Genomic DNA, 19707 nt, shown 5'->3' on the forward strand with positions numbered 1-19707 from the left:
AATATTTTCATTCTTAAGCCATAAAACTGTGAATCTGCTGATGGGTTCTATCCACAGGGCTATATAGGTGTATATATTATTATCACTGTATAGGTGTTTATTGATCAAACTGCAGAGCTCTGCAACAGAGATGGTGAAAAAAAACCTTGCAACATGAATAAAAAGAAAATTCAATTTAAAGTCACGCTAAGGGAAGGTTCGGATAAAATCCATTATGGTTTAGCATCAAAAGTATGATTTTAAGCTCAAGTAAAAAAAAAAGCCATTTGCCACAGTGTCAAATTTGTGTGCTAAAGAAATATCTCTGGTAAATCTTCACTGAGCATAAGATTATTCTATCTCAATTCGTCTATGTAAATGGAAAACAAACAGCCTGAAGCAGTGGTGGTATAACAACAGTTATGCTCAACAGAGGAAGCATCTGTGACTGACTGCTAATAATATGACAAATAATACTTTAAATATTGCGTTATCTTGTTGATAGTCTCAGCTCCAGCTACATTGACAATGCATTCTGAAATTATTGTCAGTGTTTTCAACATGTTTATTTTCTTTATTCATGGTTTCAACACAACTGCTGTTAAGAGTGCTAAAGATTCCTTTAAAGTTGCCTCCAAGAGACAAAACAGAATAAAATTCAATACTTTATTTTATTGCTGACTTATTAAAACCTTCACTTCATCTTTGTTGGTGTCTCAATCTCCTTGAGAGAACGCCATTAAATTAATCCAGTATTACTTTCATTGGTTCACTGCCCAATAATGAAGATGTTGGTAATAATTATTCACATCTCAGTGATTCTATTAGATTGCAAGTTGTGTGTCCATGTGCAAATGTGTCAGCAGCAAAACAGCACAGCTCCCCTCCAACACACACACGCTGCAGTTTGAATGTTCATTCTCCTCTGTCGGTTATATGACTTTGCTCTCCTTCTCTTTCTAAACTCTTACTTAAAATGCAGTTTTTTTTTGTTTATCCTAACAAGCAATACACAGCAAGAAAGGCATTTAGTGTGACTATTTCTTAAAAGAAGCTACTGTTAAAGGGACATTGTGTAACTATTTCTTTTTACCACCTTAAATTGATGTCGGCATTTACATATGTCTTATTATTGGTGTGTCATTACATCCACTAATGATCTTATACATTTATAAAAGCAAAGAATTCTACCTTTGTTTATTCATAAGGCTGGTCAATTCTTAGCAAAGTGCCATGAAATTCTAGCCTGGGTGCCATTCCGAACTTAGTCCCGCCCACAAAGTTTGAGGTCGGGAAGTTCGGTCTGGCTCTGCTCCATAGTAGCGCGAGTATGATCGCCCACCCTCTGGCGATCCAATCAAATTGTCAGGGCGGGCTTTATACGATGATGGACAGATGATCAACAGTACCGTAATCACCATCTTCACTTAATGCTTTCACTACCTGCCTGGAGGAGATAAGGAAGTGGATGACTCAGAATTTCCTTCAGTTGAACTGCTCCAAAACTGAGGCCATGCTGATCGGAACACCTCACCAGGTTCAATCTTCAACTATGACGACTGTTTCCTTTTCTGGACAAGACATCCCATTTTCCACCATAGTTACAAATCTTGGAGTTAGAATGGATTCTCAATTTACTTTTGAAAATCACATTAAGCATCTGTCTAAAATCTGTTTCCTTCATCTTCGTAATATCTCCAAAATTCGTCCGTTCCTTTCTTTTTCTGATGCTGAGACTCTCGTTCATGCATTTGTCTCCTCCAGGTTAGACTACTGCAACTCTCTGTTTGTTGGAATCCATAAAAAACATCTTCAGAAGCTCCAATACATTCAAAACAGCGCAGCCAGGATTCTCTTGAGGGCCCGCAAATTTGCCCATATTACACCTATTCTGCATGACCTTCACTGGCTTCCCATCACCTGCAGAGTTCAATACAAAATCGCGCTCATCACCCATCAGTGTTTAAACGGATCCTCACCGGATTATCTAAAGGACCTTCTCACTCCACATTCATCCACCAGATCTCTTCGATCACAAGACTGCAACTTCCTTCACCTTCCTCGCTCCAGATAAAGGTCCATGGGAGATCGGGCCTTCGCTGTCGCTGCCCCCCGTCTCTGGAACTCTCTCCCAGATCATCTGAGAGCTCCACAACCATTGAATGATTTTAAAAGAGGCTTGAAGACTTTTTTATTTAAGCAAGCCTATTCTGCCTCCACATGATTTTTATGTTGTTTATTTTTATCTTTGATTTTATTGACCACATGATTTTTATGTTGTTTATTTTTATCTTTGATTTTATTGACCACATGATTTTTATGGTTGATTTTTATCTTTGATTTTATTTGCACTGTGTAGCACTTTGAGATTTTTCTTAATGAAAAGTGCGTTACAAAATTGGATTTATTATTATTATTATTATAATCAACCACGTGACCAAAGCGCGCTTGGGTGACAACAATAATGGCTGCCGCTGGAGAGTTTGGGTGAGTAGATTCTGCTATTAGGTCTGTTCTAGAAGATATCAACAGCAAATTAATTTTAAAAGAGGAACAGAGAAACGCGATCAAGTCTTCTTATTATAGGCGTGCAACTGCACGCTTTGATTTTTGTGGACAACAACTATGCCTCGCTTAACATACGTCAGGCACTCCGTTGCTCTTATTGATTGTAGGTCTATCCAATTGAGTGCAGAGGCATTTTTTTTCCTGGTTCGTTTGAAACACGCCCCATAATCACAGCTCTATGGAGCAGTATCAGACTCATATTCTGACTAGAATTGAGTCGGACTACGTCAGGCTAATGAAATTCTACCATCTTCACAAAAGCAGCTGCTGAAACAATGTAAACATTCGTTTCCCTGCCATGTCTGTGTTGTTACGCTTTTTCCTTTAATTTATTATTTTAATTTATTATACAATTTGCAGTATTTAGGAAATCACAAACCTATTCACCTTAGTTAAAACTCAAGAAAAGTATGGGGATGACATGGTTACACTTGAGTTGTGGAGGGTTTGTGACACACAGCATCAATCATTGCTGCAATATATGCTTGAGTTAGTGACGCTCTGGGTTCAAGTGTTCGTTCTATTTAAATAGCACTATTTAACCGGTAAATAACAGTTATTCTTACACAATATCCCTCAAACCGAGTGAAGACAAGTTAACCTGGCAGTAGCCAGACTGATATGTGTAGAACTGAGTTGAGTTCTACATTTTCAATCTGGGATGGCTTGTGTTCATTCTGTCCATGAAAAGGAGGGTCGTTAAGTACAATACTTCGAGCTGATTGGGTGACATGCCAGCTAGTACCTGCCTTTCATAATACGCTTTAATCCAATCGTAGCAGCGAACTGTGACGTTTCGTAAGCTGATAAATCAAAATATTTCCAAATCCTGTTGGAAGAAAAGCACAGACATCTTTTCCATCTACAAATGCACAAAATGTTTCTCTTTGCTCCTTTTTTAACGAGAAACTGTTGCTTTTTTTTTAGCTAAAAACTGAGTCAATTGCGGTATTACAGCGGAGTCCTCCACAGTAGCAATATTTGTTATGCCCAAACAAGGCCCTTCTGACCCTATCCTACATGTCCCACCTCACTAAACACTGCGGGCATGTCATTGGTCCGACTCGCTGGTTGTTACAAGACGGACGTATTAGCGAGAGTCTTTCAAGATGGATTTGTTCTGAGACTGAAATCGATCTCAACAGATCTCGTGACAATTCAGCTTGCAGCGCAGGACAAGACAAGCTGTATTATCAAGAATCTTTATTGTCTACCATAATTACTGTAATAACCTTTATTCTCAACACCCTAGTCAGACTGCAAATACAAGAAGGACACATAGTTAAAGAAAACTAAGCATATTTAGAGGGCATACTTAAAAATATAAAACACCCTCAGGAGAGAAAAACGAAACAAATAATCTATTATCACCCTTAACAATTCAAAGAACATTTAGAAAATTCGTAGAAGGCATTATCATCCTTGGAATGAAAATATCTACTTTGAAATGTAGCTTGGAGTATTACCATAAAACACTGCTTGTGCTGAAACAAGTCTATAAAATAGGCTGGTGATCTGTTTGACAGCCAACAGAGGTGTTTTTGTGTGTGTGTTATAATGTTTCTGTGTGTAAAGTAAACCTGAGATGGATTATGGTGTATGAGGGATTATTGCCTTCACTGCTTCAGGAAGAAAGCTGTTATTAGATCTAATTGTTTCAGATTAAATGTTCCTTTATCATTTTACCGAAGGAAGTGGGACAACCAGTGTCCACTAACTGAGAAACTTTATCTGGGACTTTTTGTACTTGTAGTAGCTTGGGCTAAAATCTGCCTACCTGGATTAAAATATAAATTGGTCAAAGTAGATTCCATTATTATATTTTTTTCTTTCATGAATCGTAACTTGCCATTGGCCCTGCTGGTCCAACGTCGCCTCTTTCTCCCTTTTCTCCCCGAATACCCTGAAAAGGAAACATTGTAAATAATTCAATGGGTGTGGTTTTAAATCAAACAACAACAATTGATAAGAATAGATCAATAGAATAAATTAAATTGCATCAGTAACTTTACTTTGTTTCTTGGTCACACAGCATCTTATCACTGCCCCAGAGTAGCTTTCAGAATTTGCTGCAGATTAGGATTTCTTACCGGATATTCAAACGCAAAACTTTTCACTGGAAAATAATTACAATTTTATCCTTTTTTTTAAATCAAATCTTGGGGTTCTCGAATTTCCTATTTTGAGAGCCACTACACAATACATCAAACTGTCAACATATTTAGAAAAAAAGGTTGATTTGTTTGGCAAATGTAAGGATAAAAGTATAAAATCAACAGGTTTAAATGTCTAATTTCAATGTTAGATGAAAAAATAGTAAACTCCTGAACTTTTCTAAGGAGAATGACAAATGTTTCTCACTCTGATCTGAGAGCCTAAAGGACTGGCTACACGTTGGCACATGAGCGATGCTGCATTTTATTGGTCATTTTAGTACCATATATGGATGACCGTCGACCACACTGTCAGAGTTCAGTTGAAGACAGAGTATGAAATTAGTAGAGTTTCTCCACACGTTTCTCACATATTATCCAAAAATAAGGGGTAAATGGCTTTTACACTCATTAAAATCCAACTGGGGAGAACCCTGGTTTTGGGAGAAATCAAGACAAAATGTTAACCATAGGTGAAACCCTCCTCCTTCTCGTTATATTCATCTGCTACCATCTCCTCAATCTCCTACTGTATCTCATCTTATCTCTGCAGACCATATCCAAACTATCACTCTACTTAGAACCTAAACTGTCAGGAAATACCCACAAACACCAATGGCTGTCAAAGTAAGTTTAAGAATCAGAACCTCCTCCCAAAGTAGCCATGTGGTAGAGCTGGGTAGTGTGGTCATCATTTTCAGCTCCTTCCCAAAAAGACTTTTGACTTTTAGCAACACTTTATCTACACAATTAAAACAATTTACGTAAAACAAGTGTCAGTTAAAAATTACTATTGAGATAAAAACAAGTGTCAGTTAAAATCATTAATTAGGAGCTTCTTAAAATGTAGATCTCCATCATCTGACACAGAACATAAAATATTTTGAAAACCCCACAACTGAATAAAATCCTCCATGTTTGTGTGGCTCTGGTTAAGTGAAACTGAAGCCTTATTCTGGCTTTAACGTTGCACTTCCAAAGAGCTGATGCATCAAGGTTTAGGTACTACCTAGGTACTACCTGCAGTCTGTCTCTATGGGACAGGTAAATGGCCATCTTTGCTTCGCTGTTTAAAAAATTTAAAAGTCGGGCTTTTGGCCTATTCCTTCTGCTTTGACAAAACCCCCTATAAAAACAGCATTTGTAAAAACTATCCCAAAAAGGCTAAAAACACAAATTAAAAGGTTAAAAATGGTATTTAGCCATGAGCATTCCGAAAAAACGTGGAACATGTTTTCAGCAAAAAAAAAGAAAGCCTCGATACATGCTTTGCAGGAAGGCCCCCTCCATAATTTGACACATAGCCTACTAGTGTTGACCCTCGCCTGCTGTTGGATTCCTCTTTACCTGCCAGATTTGTGTTTGGGACCCAACTCTAAATCCTGAGAGCAATTAATTTGACCTCTGGAATCCCCCTGACTGGTTGGTCCATTCAGACTAAAACAAGATCCAGTTATTGGGCCATCATACAGCCTTTTAATATCTCTATTCTAAGCTACCAGTGTTCTGACTTCTGAATAAAGACTTCACTACATATTGAGTCTGAGTTCCGACTTGGTATATTGGGTCCAAAAGAATATCCTTGCCTGTAAAAGGTGCTTTAAAAATAACTATAAGTAGCCCCCGGGTGATTCAAAATTACCCCAGCAATATGCAGTTTTGGTTCCTTAATATCTAAACGTGCATATTAACATGACGACCAAAATGTTTAAAGTACGCTGTCCATTCTAAATAAAGAATCATACTTTGAAGTGCATGAACACACAAACACAGGCTTACTGGGGGTCCCTGAATGGAGAGTCCACTGGGTCCCTGAGGGCCAGGCGGTCCTGGAGGTCCAGATGGACCGATTTCTCCTGTAGGCCCCTGTGGTCCCTATGAAAAACAGAAAAGAAGAACAATGCTAAAATCACATAAACTAAAGCTAAACATGTTTTTGCTAGAGTAGTTTTTAGCAGGTGACTATAATGCTCATAGACTAAAAGAATTGGACATTTGTCTCATACTTAATACCCTCAGCTCAGATGAAACCTGTACAGAGGATTTGAGTGATTTTATGTTTTGGCTGCCAGGAATTAATGTTTTAAATCTTCTCACTGTGATAATGAACAACACTATTCATCCACACAGATAAGATACACAAAAGTCCCCTTTGCCCCAGAAATTTTCATATAGTGTTTTTTTTAAGCCTCTAGATCCAGCAAATGTAAAATGAACTTCAATATTAGAAATCAGTCCAAGCTCTCCAATCTAAAGCAAATGGTGTATATGCTACTTTTTTAAACAAGCCTTTATAAAAGAGTTTTTTTTTTTTTTTTTTTTGAGGGGTTGCACCTACTCCACAGAATGTGAAACAGGTGACAAGGATTAACATACACCATCTGACCAAGTCCCATCTAGATATTAGGGTTTTCTTTGCTGGCTGTCTCTACAGTGGGATCTAAAGAAGGAATTTAATTTGGACACTTCATCCATCCATAGTCTGGTTTTTACTGCAGTTGGAGATTCATTTTATTACAGTTTTAAAAGTGCAGTCAGCTTTGCTGCAACAGCAGCCAGAACAGAAAGGCTGATTTGTGGTTCTCGTAGGTGTCAGTGCAGTGGCAGCAGTAACCAAAGCAATCCATGGGAGTTCTCGGTTCATGTGTTTCTTATCCATAAAAAAAATCCCACAACACTATGAAAGCAAAGATTTGATGTAGAAAAATGAAGGGGGAACAAAAACCGAGGCATAAAATGTTAGGTGAGGTTTAACTGTGTAATCCTCTGAATGTAGCAACAATTTTTCTTTAGGATCAAATTGTTTATAGCAGAAACTGTTAAGAGCAAGAGAGAGTGAGGCTTTGGGCAGATAATAGAAAGGTTGCATCAATACCACTAGAAATACCAGCAATATTAACTGGTAAGATGCTTAGTACAATTCAAACTTCTAAGTTTATTATTACTTTGCTTTTGGTCCATGGACATTAAGGGAAAAAAAATAATTACAGCAGCTAACTCCTCCCATGTTCATGATAATATGCTATTTTTCACCTAACATTAATATTTAATCACTGCCCACCAAGAGAAAACTTTAAGTATTGTTCTCTGTGCTGTTTTAATGTCAGAAGTTTCACCATCAGCAGGGAAAAGCTTTGAAAAGTATTGGAATCTGCCTTTGAAACATCTGATTGTTACATCTCACATCTTTAGATATCAAGCTCTTTTGATTCTAAGCACGACATTTTGTGAGAAAAGCAAAGGTACGCTCATAAAAAGACTGTTGCTCTCCTATTACCTTTCACTGAGAGAAAATGTGCTAACTGACCTGAGTTACCTGGATTTTGTCTGACCTGACCAGATCCAAAGAAAACCTCTCCTGGTTTAGATTTCAGTTTTTCTAAGAGGTTTGGTTCATATTTTACCCCTTGAGAATTTGACTCATGACCTAAATCATTAAACGGACAAGTTCTGGAAGATCTGGAAACCTTTAAACTCTTACCTACAAAAATGACAAGTTTCCATCGAAGAATAGAGCCAACTATCCATTCACTATATATCATTTTATTTAGTTTTGAATATGTCATTCATTTATTTGTCTGCTGTCTATATATATTGCTTTTTTGTCCTTTTGTTGTTTTGTACATTTTAATTATTTTTTATCATTATTATTGAATCTGTGATTAATTTAGTCTTCTACTCCTTGTACTTAAAAAAATGTAAACTAATAGAAAAGGGTATGAAAAAGTGTTTCTTCAAAGTTCAGCATTTAATTTGAAACTATAAGACTCAATGCAGTGGATAAATTTTATTACAAACTGGGATTAATGGCATAAGATTCTGACAGTATAATACTCTATTTGAATAATATCTAAGTGAATTGGATTGACTCAATTAAAAAAGTTTCCTGGATTGGAATCAAAATGTCTTCAAACTTGAAGAGCCCAGTGGTTTGTGTTTTTTTGTATGGCTTTTTCGGAATGATTGTGACCTGGATGGCTTAGAATCTTCACTATCAACTTGGATTGATTTCCGTTGAATCTGGACTTTTTATAGATTTGATCAAAATTGGACTTGTCAGTCTTGTGAAGTTGTTTGAGGTATCACTGGTTGTGAACGGAATTGAAATACAAATCTACCTTTTTGTAATTCTGTCTTGGTTGCTTTAAAAGAAACCTTTTGTGTTTTCCAAAAAAAAAAAAGATAGGATGTATTATAAGCTGATAATTTTAGAGAAAAAACGTGTTTAGGACTTTAAGTCCACATTACTAACCGTCACTCCTGGTTCCCCTCTGTCTCCTCTGGCTCCCCTTATGCCAGGTCCACCCTGAAACCCAGGATAAAACAAATGGGTTTAAATGGAAAACAGCACAATATTTGAATGCCATAAAATCTATAAATATTAACCGTCAAAGACATTAAAAAAACTGATTTGTCATTTCCGTGTTTAAACAAATTGGCAATTATAAAAACAACCAGCTTATAACAATAACATAAAAAGAAAACACATAGCAATGCCTTTCTTATAAACAGGGGGAGAATAGCAAATGTGAATGATGGGATATTTTGATCCATTGTCTAATAGGCTATGGTTATTTTAATGATATTGGCTGTTTTTATATTTAAAAAAATTATCTCTCTAAATGAAATATGTTGAATATACATGCAAAAAAAAAAAAAAAAAAAAAACCTAAAAAAAGATGGCGCATGTACTTTTGTTAAAAAGATCATCTATGAAAGTACTGCCAAACAGGGAGGATGGATTTTACCCAATAATGTATTTCGTTGGAAACATGGTTTGTCCTAGACTTAATAAACAATTTCGGTCCAAGTTTTAAGAGGAGTCAACCAACAGTAGAGAAAATTTAGCATTGTAAACTTTATTCATACCCCTAACCAATAAGAAAACACACTCATCCAATGAAGTGAAAACAGGTGTTGTTTGTGACCATAACCTTTATAATGTAATGTAAGTTGAAGGACTGACAGAGTCTTTGGAATAATTGCTTGACAGCTAGATAACTGTTTATAATGTAGGTTATTCTGGTGACACAGATTTAGAGCGACACAGGCTGGATTATTTCTGTGCACCTCGGAGGATCAAGGTCAATTAAAAGCTGAGTAGAGATAAAGTCCAACTGAATGCTAGAAGAATCTTTAATTTCTGAATTACAGCTTGATTTGACTTTGTATGAATAAAAGGCAGATGTTACCTTTTTGAATAAAAGGCAGATGTTACCTTTTTATCTTAGGTGGGCTTTGTGCTACGTTTTAAGACCATTTGCTTTTTATTTTAAATCATGCAATACATATATCTATTTGTAAGCTAAATGCCAAACTCTATTAAAAGTTAACAAATTTTGGTATGTGCAATTTAAGGTTGGAATAAAAGTTGTTTTTAAACATCAAACATATAAAAAAATATATATAAAGGCTATCAAGCCATGTCCTTTGGGCATTGGATCTTACTAAAGTACTTTGTAACTTAGAAATTATTAAGCTATTTTTTAGTTTTGCACTAATATTCTATCACTGAGGTCTAGCATCAGTCCATTTTCTAAAGCTTCTCCTTCTGTGTTTCCTTACTAAGACAAAAAAGATGATATCCTGATTTAATTTGAACAACAATTCCTTGAAAAATGTCAGCTTCTCAACTTTAAACTTCAGGAAGGAAGACATTTATCTATAAATAGTTTTTATTTATTTAGTTAAAAAATACTTGAAAGAAAATATAAGAATTTGATTGACAAAAGTAAATATTACATATGAGGGGCCGTACAAGCCATAAATCATATGCCACTCTCATGTACGAGTAAATCTCTCATACACATATATTTTATCTCTCACATAGATATATTGTATCTCTCGCACACATATCCTCTTACATGCATAAACTCTTCTCTCATTTCCCTATATTCTCCTCTCACATCTTTATGTTTTTCTCTTACATGCATGCATTCTCCTCTCACCTTCACACACATACATTATATGCTCACGTATAAACTCTTTCACATTTATACATTTTTCTCTCTGATACGTATTTACAGTTCTTTAAATTAAATACTTTATGCATTTAGTGAGCTTGGTCCTGTTTTCTCATCTTTTTTTTTCTATAATTTTGGGGTGAGGAGTATGGTGGACCAATCCTGCCAAAATAAAAGATAAATAAATAAATGCCTCATAAATATAATCCATTTCAAAATAATTGCTTGAAATTTAAATAAGTCAGCAATGAAATGCAACAACCTGAGAAAATAAATAATATATAACTTTTAGTTTAACTATTCTTTTTAAATTTCTGCACTTTTATTCCTATTGTATTATTTAAACCATGACAGATTAAGTTTTCTTTTTACTGGAAAGCTGTATTTCTACTTATTTATTACAAGTACATTTATTGCTGTTTTTTTTCCTAGTCCTTTTATTTCTTTCTTATTTTTTGACCACCCAAATAAATTTAAAACATGCTTTCCCCCATTATTTGATTTAATAATGATTTTAGTTTGCTTTTTAATTTAACAGCTTTTCTCATCTAACATATCCCTGTAGTATTTTCTCAGCGTTTTTCCATGTCCTGTATTTCCTCCAAAGTAAAAACAGAGGGGTGGCTTTGGAACAGCAACAATGCTGCAGCCTTTCTCCTATTAGCCGTGGTCAGGAGCTGCAGGTGGCTGTCTGCCCAGATAAAGCTAGTAGCAATGGCTAACTTCAATCATTTTCTTGCTGATGAACTTCTAAGTTTTACAGATTTGGCAAAGTAGAATGTATCCATGCAAATGGAGAATACATGTATGTCTATACGTGTAGAAATGTATGTGAAAGGACAATGTGAGAGATAAAATATATGTCAATGAGAGTGGCAGTATGATTTATGGCTTGTATAGTCGATCCATCCATCCATCCATCCATCCATCCATCCATCCATCCATCCATCCATCCATCCATCCATCCATCCATCCATCCATCCATCCATCCATCCATCCATCCATCCATCCATCCATCCATCCATCCATCCATCCATCAGCAGCGTCGGTGAATTATTGTTTGAAAAAAAAGCAGCATTTTCCAAACGTTAAAATAATATACAATAATTTACTCCAGCGGGAGTAAAACAGATAATTGTACTTGAATCTGTATTTAGACCCAAAGTAATGAAAGCAAAACACATCTCTATGAGTTTCTGAGTAAATTGATGCCAAAGACAAATTTACATTTTGGATGTGAGCCAGCATGGGGACTTCCAATTTCTAACAAAACTGAGAAAGCAGGTTGGGCGCATCTTCTTTCCCAAACACTAGATTGATTGTTGAAATAATGTTAAATATTGAACTGTGTCTGGGTCCAATCAGACAGCAAAGAGGCAATCAATAGAATGCGAAGTAAAGATAACTGAAAAGTTCTGCTGCTGTAATCAAGAAAACAAATCCATCATTTCAAAAAGGAAAACATCAGAAAAAGGAAGCAAAGATTGTTAGACATTAATAACCTGAATCCTTCTGTGCAAATGAAAACCTGTTCCGAGGAATTGTTTTTTTTTTAACAAAAGAATATACCGGTACTTTTTTTTATGATGGCTATTTTCTATACTTCTATCATCACTTTTTATTGTATATTTAGATCATGAACCAAGGTAACATACCTCTAAGTTGTAGTTTAAGGTTTTTAGTCTGTTCAGACTGTCCAAGTTTTGGCACTACTGTTGGATACCAGCTCAAAGTTCAACTGCTTGGCCACGCTCTTCTAGATTAAGCCACTGCAGCAGCTACCACTAAATCCCAGGGGAAGTTTTTTTCCCCCTACTATCAATGCATCCATTCTTGATATGAGGGATTGCATAGAGGTCGACAACACCAAGCAAGCAACTGTCTAGCTCTGTCTCCAGCACTCTTCCCTGTCTGTCCGGCCGGCTGAGCTCTTTTGCAATCTTAAACTGTATCCTGCTGAGGGTGAAGTGTGAAATAGGACCCCCCCCTCTTACCTGGTGTGATCCTTTTCCCTTTTTTTGTTCACTAATGCATGGGCAGCACGTTTGAAAACACCAAGGCCTTCGGGCACCACATCCCCTATGTCTTGTGTCTGTGTTATGTCTTTTCTTAGATGGGCTGAACCAAAACTCAATCTTATCAGACTAGAGTACAAACCTCACGCTGGGTGGCAAATGAAGCTATTCTATTCCCATTCTGCCGTTACATGTTCCTTAAGGTGGAGGGAATTCTGCAAAAATCAATTATTCTGGATTGCCCCATAGGCAGAAAACTTTTGAACCAATTTGCCTCTACGAAATGATTGAATTGACTATGTAAAGTGCCTTGATATCAAATGTCATGTATTATTGCTACATAAAAAACTGGTTGGATTTTGATTTGTTGAATTGTACTGGAAACTGTAATTTACTCCCATTCGACAACATACACTACCGTTCAAAAGTTTGGGGTCACATTGAAATGTCCTTATTTTTGAAGGAAAAGCACTGTACTTTTCAATGAAGATAACTTTAAACTAGTCTTAACTTTAAAGAAATAAACTCTATACATTGCTAATGTGGTAAATGACTATTCTAGCTGCAAATGTCTGGTTTTTGGTGCAATATCTACATAGGTGTATAGAGGCCCATTTCCAGCAACTATCATTCCAATGTTCTAATGGTACAATGTGTTTGCTCATTGGCTCAGAAGGCTAATTGATGATTAGAAAACCCTTGTGCAATCATGTTCACACATCTGAAAACAGTTAAGCTCATTACAGAAGCTACAAAACTGACTTTCCTTTAAGCAGATTGAGTTTCTGGAGCATCACATTTGTGTGGTCAATTAAATGCTCAAAATGTCCAGAAAAAGAGAACTTTCATCTGAAACTCGACAGTCTATTCTTGTTCTTAGAAATGAAGGCTATTCTATGCGAGAAATTGCTAGGAAATTGAAGATTTCCTACAACGGTGTGTACTACTCCCTTCAGAGGACAGCACAAACAGGCTCTAACCAGAGTAGAAATAGAAGTGGGAGGCCGCGTTGCACAACTGAGCAAGAAGATAAGTACATTAGAGTCTCTAGTTTTAGAAACAGACACCTCATAGGTCCCCAACTGGTATCTTCATTAAATAGTACCCGCAAAACACCAGTGCCAACATCTAGAGTGAAGAGGCGGCTGCAGGATCCTGGGCTTCAGGGCAGAGTGGCAAAGAAAAAGCCATATCTGAGACTGGCCAATAAAAGAAAAAGATTAAGATGGGCAAAATAACACAGACATTGGACAGAGGAAGACTGGAAAAAAGTTTTGTGGATGGATGAATCCAAGTTTGAGGTGTTTGCATCACAAAGAAGAACATTTATGAGATGCAGAACAAATGAAAAGATGCTGGAAGAATGCCTGACGCCATCTGTTAAGCATGGTGGAGGTAATGTGATGGTCTGGGGTTGCTTTGGTGCTGGTAAGGTGGGAGATTTGTACAGGGTAAAAGGGATTCTGAATAAGGAAGGCTATCAAGCCATTTTGCAACGCCAGGCCATACCCAGTGGACAGTGCTTGATTGGAGCCAATTTCATCCTACAAGAGGACAATGACCCTAAACACACCTCCAAATTGTGCAAGAACTATTAGAGGTGAAGCAGGCAGCTGGTATTCTATCGGTAATGGAGTGGCCAGCGCAGTCACCAGATCTGAACCCCATTGAGCTGTTGTGGGAGCAGCTTGACCATATGGTACGCTAGAAGTGCCCATCCAACCAATCCAACTTGAGGGAGCTGCTTATGGAAGCATGGGGTGAAATTTCTCCAGATTACCTCAACAAATTAACAGCTAGAATGCCAAAAGGTCTGCAATGCTGTAATTGCTGCAAATTCTTTGACGAAAGCAAAGTTTGATGTAACAAAAATCTTATTTCAAATACAAATCATTATTTCTGACCTTGTCAATGTCCTCACTCTATTTTCTATTCATTTCACAACGTATGTTGGTGAATAAGTGTGACTTTTCAGGAAAACACAAAATTGTTTGGGTGACCCAAAACTTTTGAACGGTAGTGTACCTCTGCCTGCGGGCAACTTTTTAAAAATGCAAAGAAAGGAATTAATGTGGGAGTTGATAGTGTTGCCAAATTATTGCTATATATGAAAAATGTTTAGACCCCCTCAGCTCTAAATCTATAAACTTTAAATAAGATGATTAATGTAGCCCAGTCTGATAACCTAGTATGGATTACACCTACAGTGAGAAATGTTGAAAAGATTCATGTTTAATTTTAAACTAGCAACTATTTTCACTCTGATCTAAATAAAAGCTGAGCAGCATCACACATGTACATTCATTCAGTCAAGACGTTTTGTCATTTCTGCTGGTTATATGCATTTTTTCATAGGCCATCAAGCAAAAATGTGTCTGATATAAGCCTAGGGAGGTTCCACTTGTTGTAGGGATGTGAAAGTTTCTTTCTGATTCCTCTCTTCTCCATGGTTCATCCTTATCTCAACAGGCTGCATGATTTATTTCCTCTATAGATTCCTCTTCAGCTACTATCTGTGGAATGCAGGAAGATTTTTGGCTGCAGGGAGATCCACTATTCATTATATAAACAGTGCTATTTAAATAAAAAGAAGTTTTTCAGACCTTTACATTCTCTGCAGATATCTCAAGACACCTATGCTGGAAATACGTTCCTAATAGATAACTCTAACTACACATTTCGAGGTAATAGGTACCACTTTAAGCTGTTTTAAAAAGTCTATAAAACATTATGCATGAAATATCCCCACTTTGTTCATATTTAGAGTCCTCTGTGCAGCTTTCTCTGCTTGAGAAGTGGCTCACAGAAACAGAGTAAAAAAAAAAAAAAAAAGATTTGCACAACCAGCCACAAGTAAAACAGCATTAAGCAGAATTCAGTACCCCCCTTATTAGTTATACATGCTAATAACTTGTGACGCTCTACCCAGGAGGGTCATAACCAAATTGGCGGGTCCTTTCAACTTTGTGTTCAGTGACAGATCTTTCCATTAACTGTTACGGTTGTGCTTGAACGTTTACATAGCCTTCCATTAAAGAAACTTTTTGTGTTTAGAATTTTTTTTTAAAACAAAAATTCAAAATCAATATTTTATTTACTGAATTATCATTTAGCAACATTTTTAATTATATAACTTTTTAAAGTTTTACTAGTGAGATTTTATAATTTTCTTTAATGGGAGGGTATGTAAACTTTCAAGCACAACTACGTATATCCAATGAACGCTTGTAGATCTCAGAAAATGAGAATTATATAAAAGCAGCTTTAACTGCGTGCTACTCACTGAAATACAAATCTTTATGTGAAGAGTTAAATCTAAAAGAGATCAATGTAAACTCTATTAGGTATTGCGAAACCACCTTTGGTGGCTCTGGAAACCAATGTGCTCCACTTGTCCCTGGAACTTTGCTGCCGTTCATTACAATTTGAAGGCATTCGTTTATCAAACTGAGCCACCAACACGCTGTCTGTTGTGGTTCATGCTGTGTTTGTTATCAATGGCCCTATCAACATATGTAAGGCCAAGCCTCAGCTGCCTGTCAGATGGCGTCACATTTGACAATTGGTCTAAAGGTTTCAGGACCTGTGGCTCTAAAACATCTTCTAACATCAACCTCCTACCACTGTGTTTAACTGTTACCATAGAGATATTTGTGCTGATTTAATGTGTTTTTATTAAACAAGGTTCTGTGATTGATCTTTACATAGCTTGTATTGTGGTATTTAGGTGTTAATAATGACCAGGACAGCAGAAACGTAGTTACACCACAGATAATAGTGAATTCACAACTGTGTGGAGTGGGGTAGAGAAAACAATAGACTTGTGTTCCTACAGGGGGTCCAGAAGGTCCTGGAGGTCCTTTGCTCTCTTGGGAACAGGTACAGGCATGAGGCAGAGGAGGACACTGCTCTTCCACTCTCTGAAAACACATATGAACAAAGAGCAAAGATTGAGGGCTTATATTATATAATAAGATAGGAAATGCCTTAACCTTGGCAAAAACAACCCAAAAACAATAAAAGCAATATACACTTCACTGACCAGATAATCTTGGTATTACATAACTATATATGTACAGTGCAGTGTTTATTAACACCCCTAGCCATAGATACAACTGAATAAAAGAGGAGTAAACAAAAGGTCAAGCAAAGTTAATAATTACAATCGTTAGAGCGGATGTTCAGTTCGATTTTCCCTTATCAGTAACTGGCAAGATGGAAACTCAAAAGTCTAACATTATGTGATATCGAATCCTTTTCAGGCTATAGGACTAAAAACAAACCCAGTATGGATGTCATTATGGAAGCAGATTCAGAGAAGTGCTTTGTTTTAAAAGGAAAATAATTTCTAACGAAAAATTTCTAAGGAAATATGTTTGGAAATATCGGGAATCCATTCAGACAGTGAGAAATTAAGAATGAAGCGGATAACAGGAAGGCTGAATGGAGTGCAGTAATGTTGTTCTTCGATTTAGTTTTATTCTCTTGAACATTTGGCGTTTAAATTGTCTGTTCATTTGAAATGTTTGCTGCCTGTTGGAAATGTCACAGTTAAGCTGAGGTCTATAAATGGAGAATACTATTTTAGCTTTGCTAAAGATCAGTAAAATAACAGGTTCCATTATTATTTTGCCTTATTTTTAAAAGAGTAAATCTCTGGAATACATATGGCAAATTTTATAACACAAGTATTTTTTCTAATACTTATAACACACACAAAAAAATAACCTTTTAATTGCTTCAATCATGTTTAGTCCTAATGTAGTTTTCAAAGAGGGAGATTCTAAATTAACTTAAATCATAATGGGCAGATCAAAGCTACACCAATTTTTAGTTATTCAAAAAATATACTTCAGTGTTTGTGTACGAAGGATAAGTTAGTATTTGTGGTTCTCAGGTAAGTAATACTGGATTAAATCAAAAAATGTTTGTTTGATTGTAACAGCTGTCATCACAAGGACTTTCTGTGTCTGTTATAAACAGAAAATCCACTGTTTTGCGCAAGAGGAAGAAAAAAATAAACATTTCAATAATATGTCTGTGAGCCTTGGGTTAGTTTCTTACCAAAGCTGGCAGCTCACAGCATTTATCTCTGCTGGCCCAGGACGTGCTGCAGATGATATCAAACATCTGCAACTGAAACTGCGGAAACACAGACACATCCAACCACTTCTATTATTTTACTACAAAAAAAAAAAAAAAAACACATTTTAAAATACCATAATACTACAGGTGGGACATGGAGTAAAAGCTTGGTTGTTAGACATGGATTTAATTTATTTAATTGCATATAAACCTCCTTTAGCTTACAATAAACATTTTTGAACAGAATAAATAATTGGAAGATACACTCTTCCCATTCAAGACATCAAGCAGATGAGACTCAGTTTGGTAGTGTTTTAGTAAAAACATCAGTTTAGAATATAAAAAAGGTTGTTTTTTTTAAAAAGAAGTAATAAAAGTAACAAATGGTGTGGGAACTCCCACCTAGGACAAACCCGACTTCAACATTTTTTTTCTTAAATGTAATTATATCCTACATTAGACATGGCAGGCCTCCCTGCACGACTACAGACTCTCTTCCCTTGTCTTATTTCAGCATCCCTTATCTATACTACAAAACATGATCATGTTTAATGGTTAAAATAATAAAGTAAGCTATGCTTAGAGTGCCTAGACATAGTTCAAAAACCATCAAAGATAATATAAGTTAGAAGGAACTTTTATTAGTTTCTGTAGAATTCTGGTTTGGTTGTCTTTTTTTGGTCCATTACTGTAAAACATTACAAAAGCATCCCTTTCCAAAAATATCTGTACCCCACTTTTCTTTTACTTTTCTTACTTTTTTCTGTTGAAAATGTTGTACTTTTTATTGTGTGTTTATAGCTACAGATGGCTAAAAGGAGTACTGCACATCATCCTGAAAATAACATCTCCACACTCTTCTTTGGCACTATGGATACATATTTTGACTTTGCAATCAGTAAATAAAATGAACTCCTAATAACGTATAATACAAAAAAACTGGAAATTACTGTACATACAACATATTTCTCCAGTGCTTTGTCCTATTTCTGTTAGTAGGTGTCAGTAATGGACCCTAAAGTAAGAATTTTGATTTCATTTTATTTAACATATTTCGAGAATAAAGTAGTATATTTATATCTATTAATACTGACTGGAGAAGAGCTGTCCCGTCTGCCTCTGGACCGAACCATTTTCCCAAGGACTTCGACTCCGTCTGTGGTGATATTTCCAGCTGCCCTGATGGATTTCTCTCCCACTGCAGAACAGTCTAACACCACCTTCACCGATGTCTTGCTGACAGTTACATGGAGCTGTGACAGAGCAAGAACAAGATCAGGAGATAATTTTCCAATTCTCAATCATCAAAGGTTAGCTGTGAAAATATCTAAATTCTACTTAAACCTAAATGTGGTGAAGTACAAAATATAAAAACAAAGCATTCATCTAGTGGCCACCTAAATGTGCCTGTAAAAGGAAGTTTAAACTGGACTTTTAATATAAAGTTTACAATATAAATAAGGGTTTCCCAATTTCATAGATTATCATTTAGCAAAATAATACTGGAAATTAACCAATGACTGAAAAATAATTAGATTTTTTTTCCTTTTATTTGTTGGGAAGTTTTAATCAATTGTTCAATTTCCGGGATCTAAAAATCTCTCTTCTAGTAGTTGTAGACATTGGCGAACAATGTCCACAATTTTTTATAGTACTCTATCAAATAATACTTAAAAAAAAATTCTTTAATCAGATTAAATTCTATTCACCTCTTAGTGAATTGCTCTAAATTAGTTTAAAGCTATTTTGACCAAATTAGAAGCTATTAAAATTAAACGTTGGTTTTCAAAGAAAAAAAAATCAATATGAACTGTGATATCATAACACCATTATATTGATTATGGTTTTCAACCATTTCTATTTCTCTATCTGTGTGCAGAGTAGTTTGGTTTAGTTGAGTTTCGCTAATTTAGTGAACAGTTTTTGACCATAAGATGTTTGACT

At 35.9% G+C, this 19707-nt stretch overlaps 1 protein-coding gene across 1 annotated transcript in view; it reads right to left on the bottom strand.

The window, feature by feature from the left end:
* Positions 1 to 4378: 4378 nt before the first annotated feature.
* The window catches only part of LOC119783753 (collagen alpha-1(XIV) chain-like), a gene marked incomplete at its 5' end in the record, with an annotated part of 135895 nt that continues 120566 nt past the window's right edge, over positions 4379 to 19707 (bottom strand). Inside the window, 6 exons of the mRNA XM_038285402.1 lie at positions 4379 to 4450; positions 6480 to 6575; positions 8953 to 9006; positions 16512 to 16598; positions 17743 to 17820; positions 18858 to 19016. Coding sequence (XP_038141330.1) covers positions 4379 to 4450; positions 6480 to 6575; positions 8953 to 9006; positions 16512 to 16598; positions 17743 to 17820; positions 18858 to 19016 — 546 coding nt within the window. The remainder of the gene's footprint in view (positions 4451 to 6479; positions 6576 to 8952; positions 9007 to 16511; positions 16599 to 17742; positions 17821 to 18857; positions 19017 to 19707) is intronic.

This window comes from Cyprinodon tularosa, unplaced genomic scaffold, assembly GCF_016077235.1.
Source record: "Cyprinodon tularosa strain WSP-4 unplaced genomic scaffold, ASM1607723v1 ctg210, whole genome shotgun sequence".
In the NCBI taxonomy this organism is placed as follows: Eukaryota; Metazoa; Chordata; class Actinopteri; order Cyprinodontiformes; family Cyprinodontidae; genus Cyprinodon; species Cyprinodon tularosa.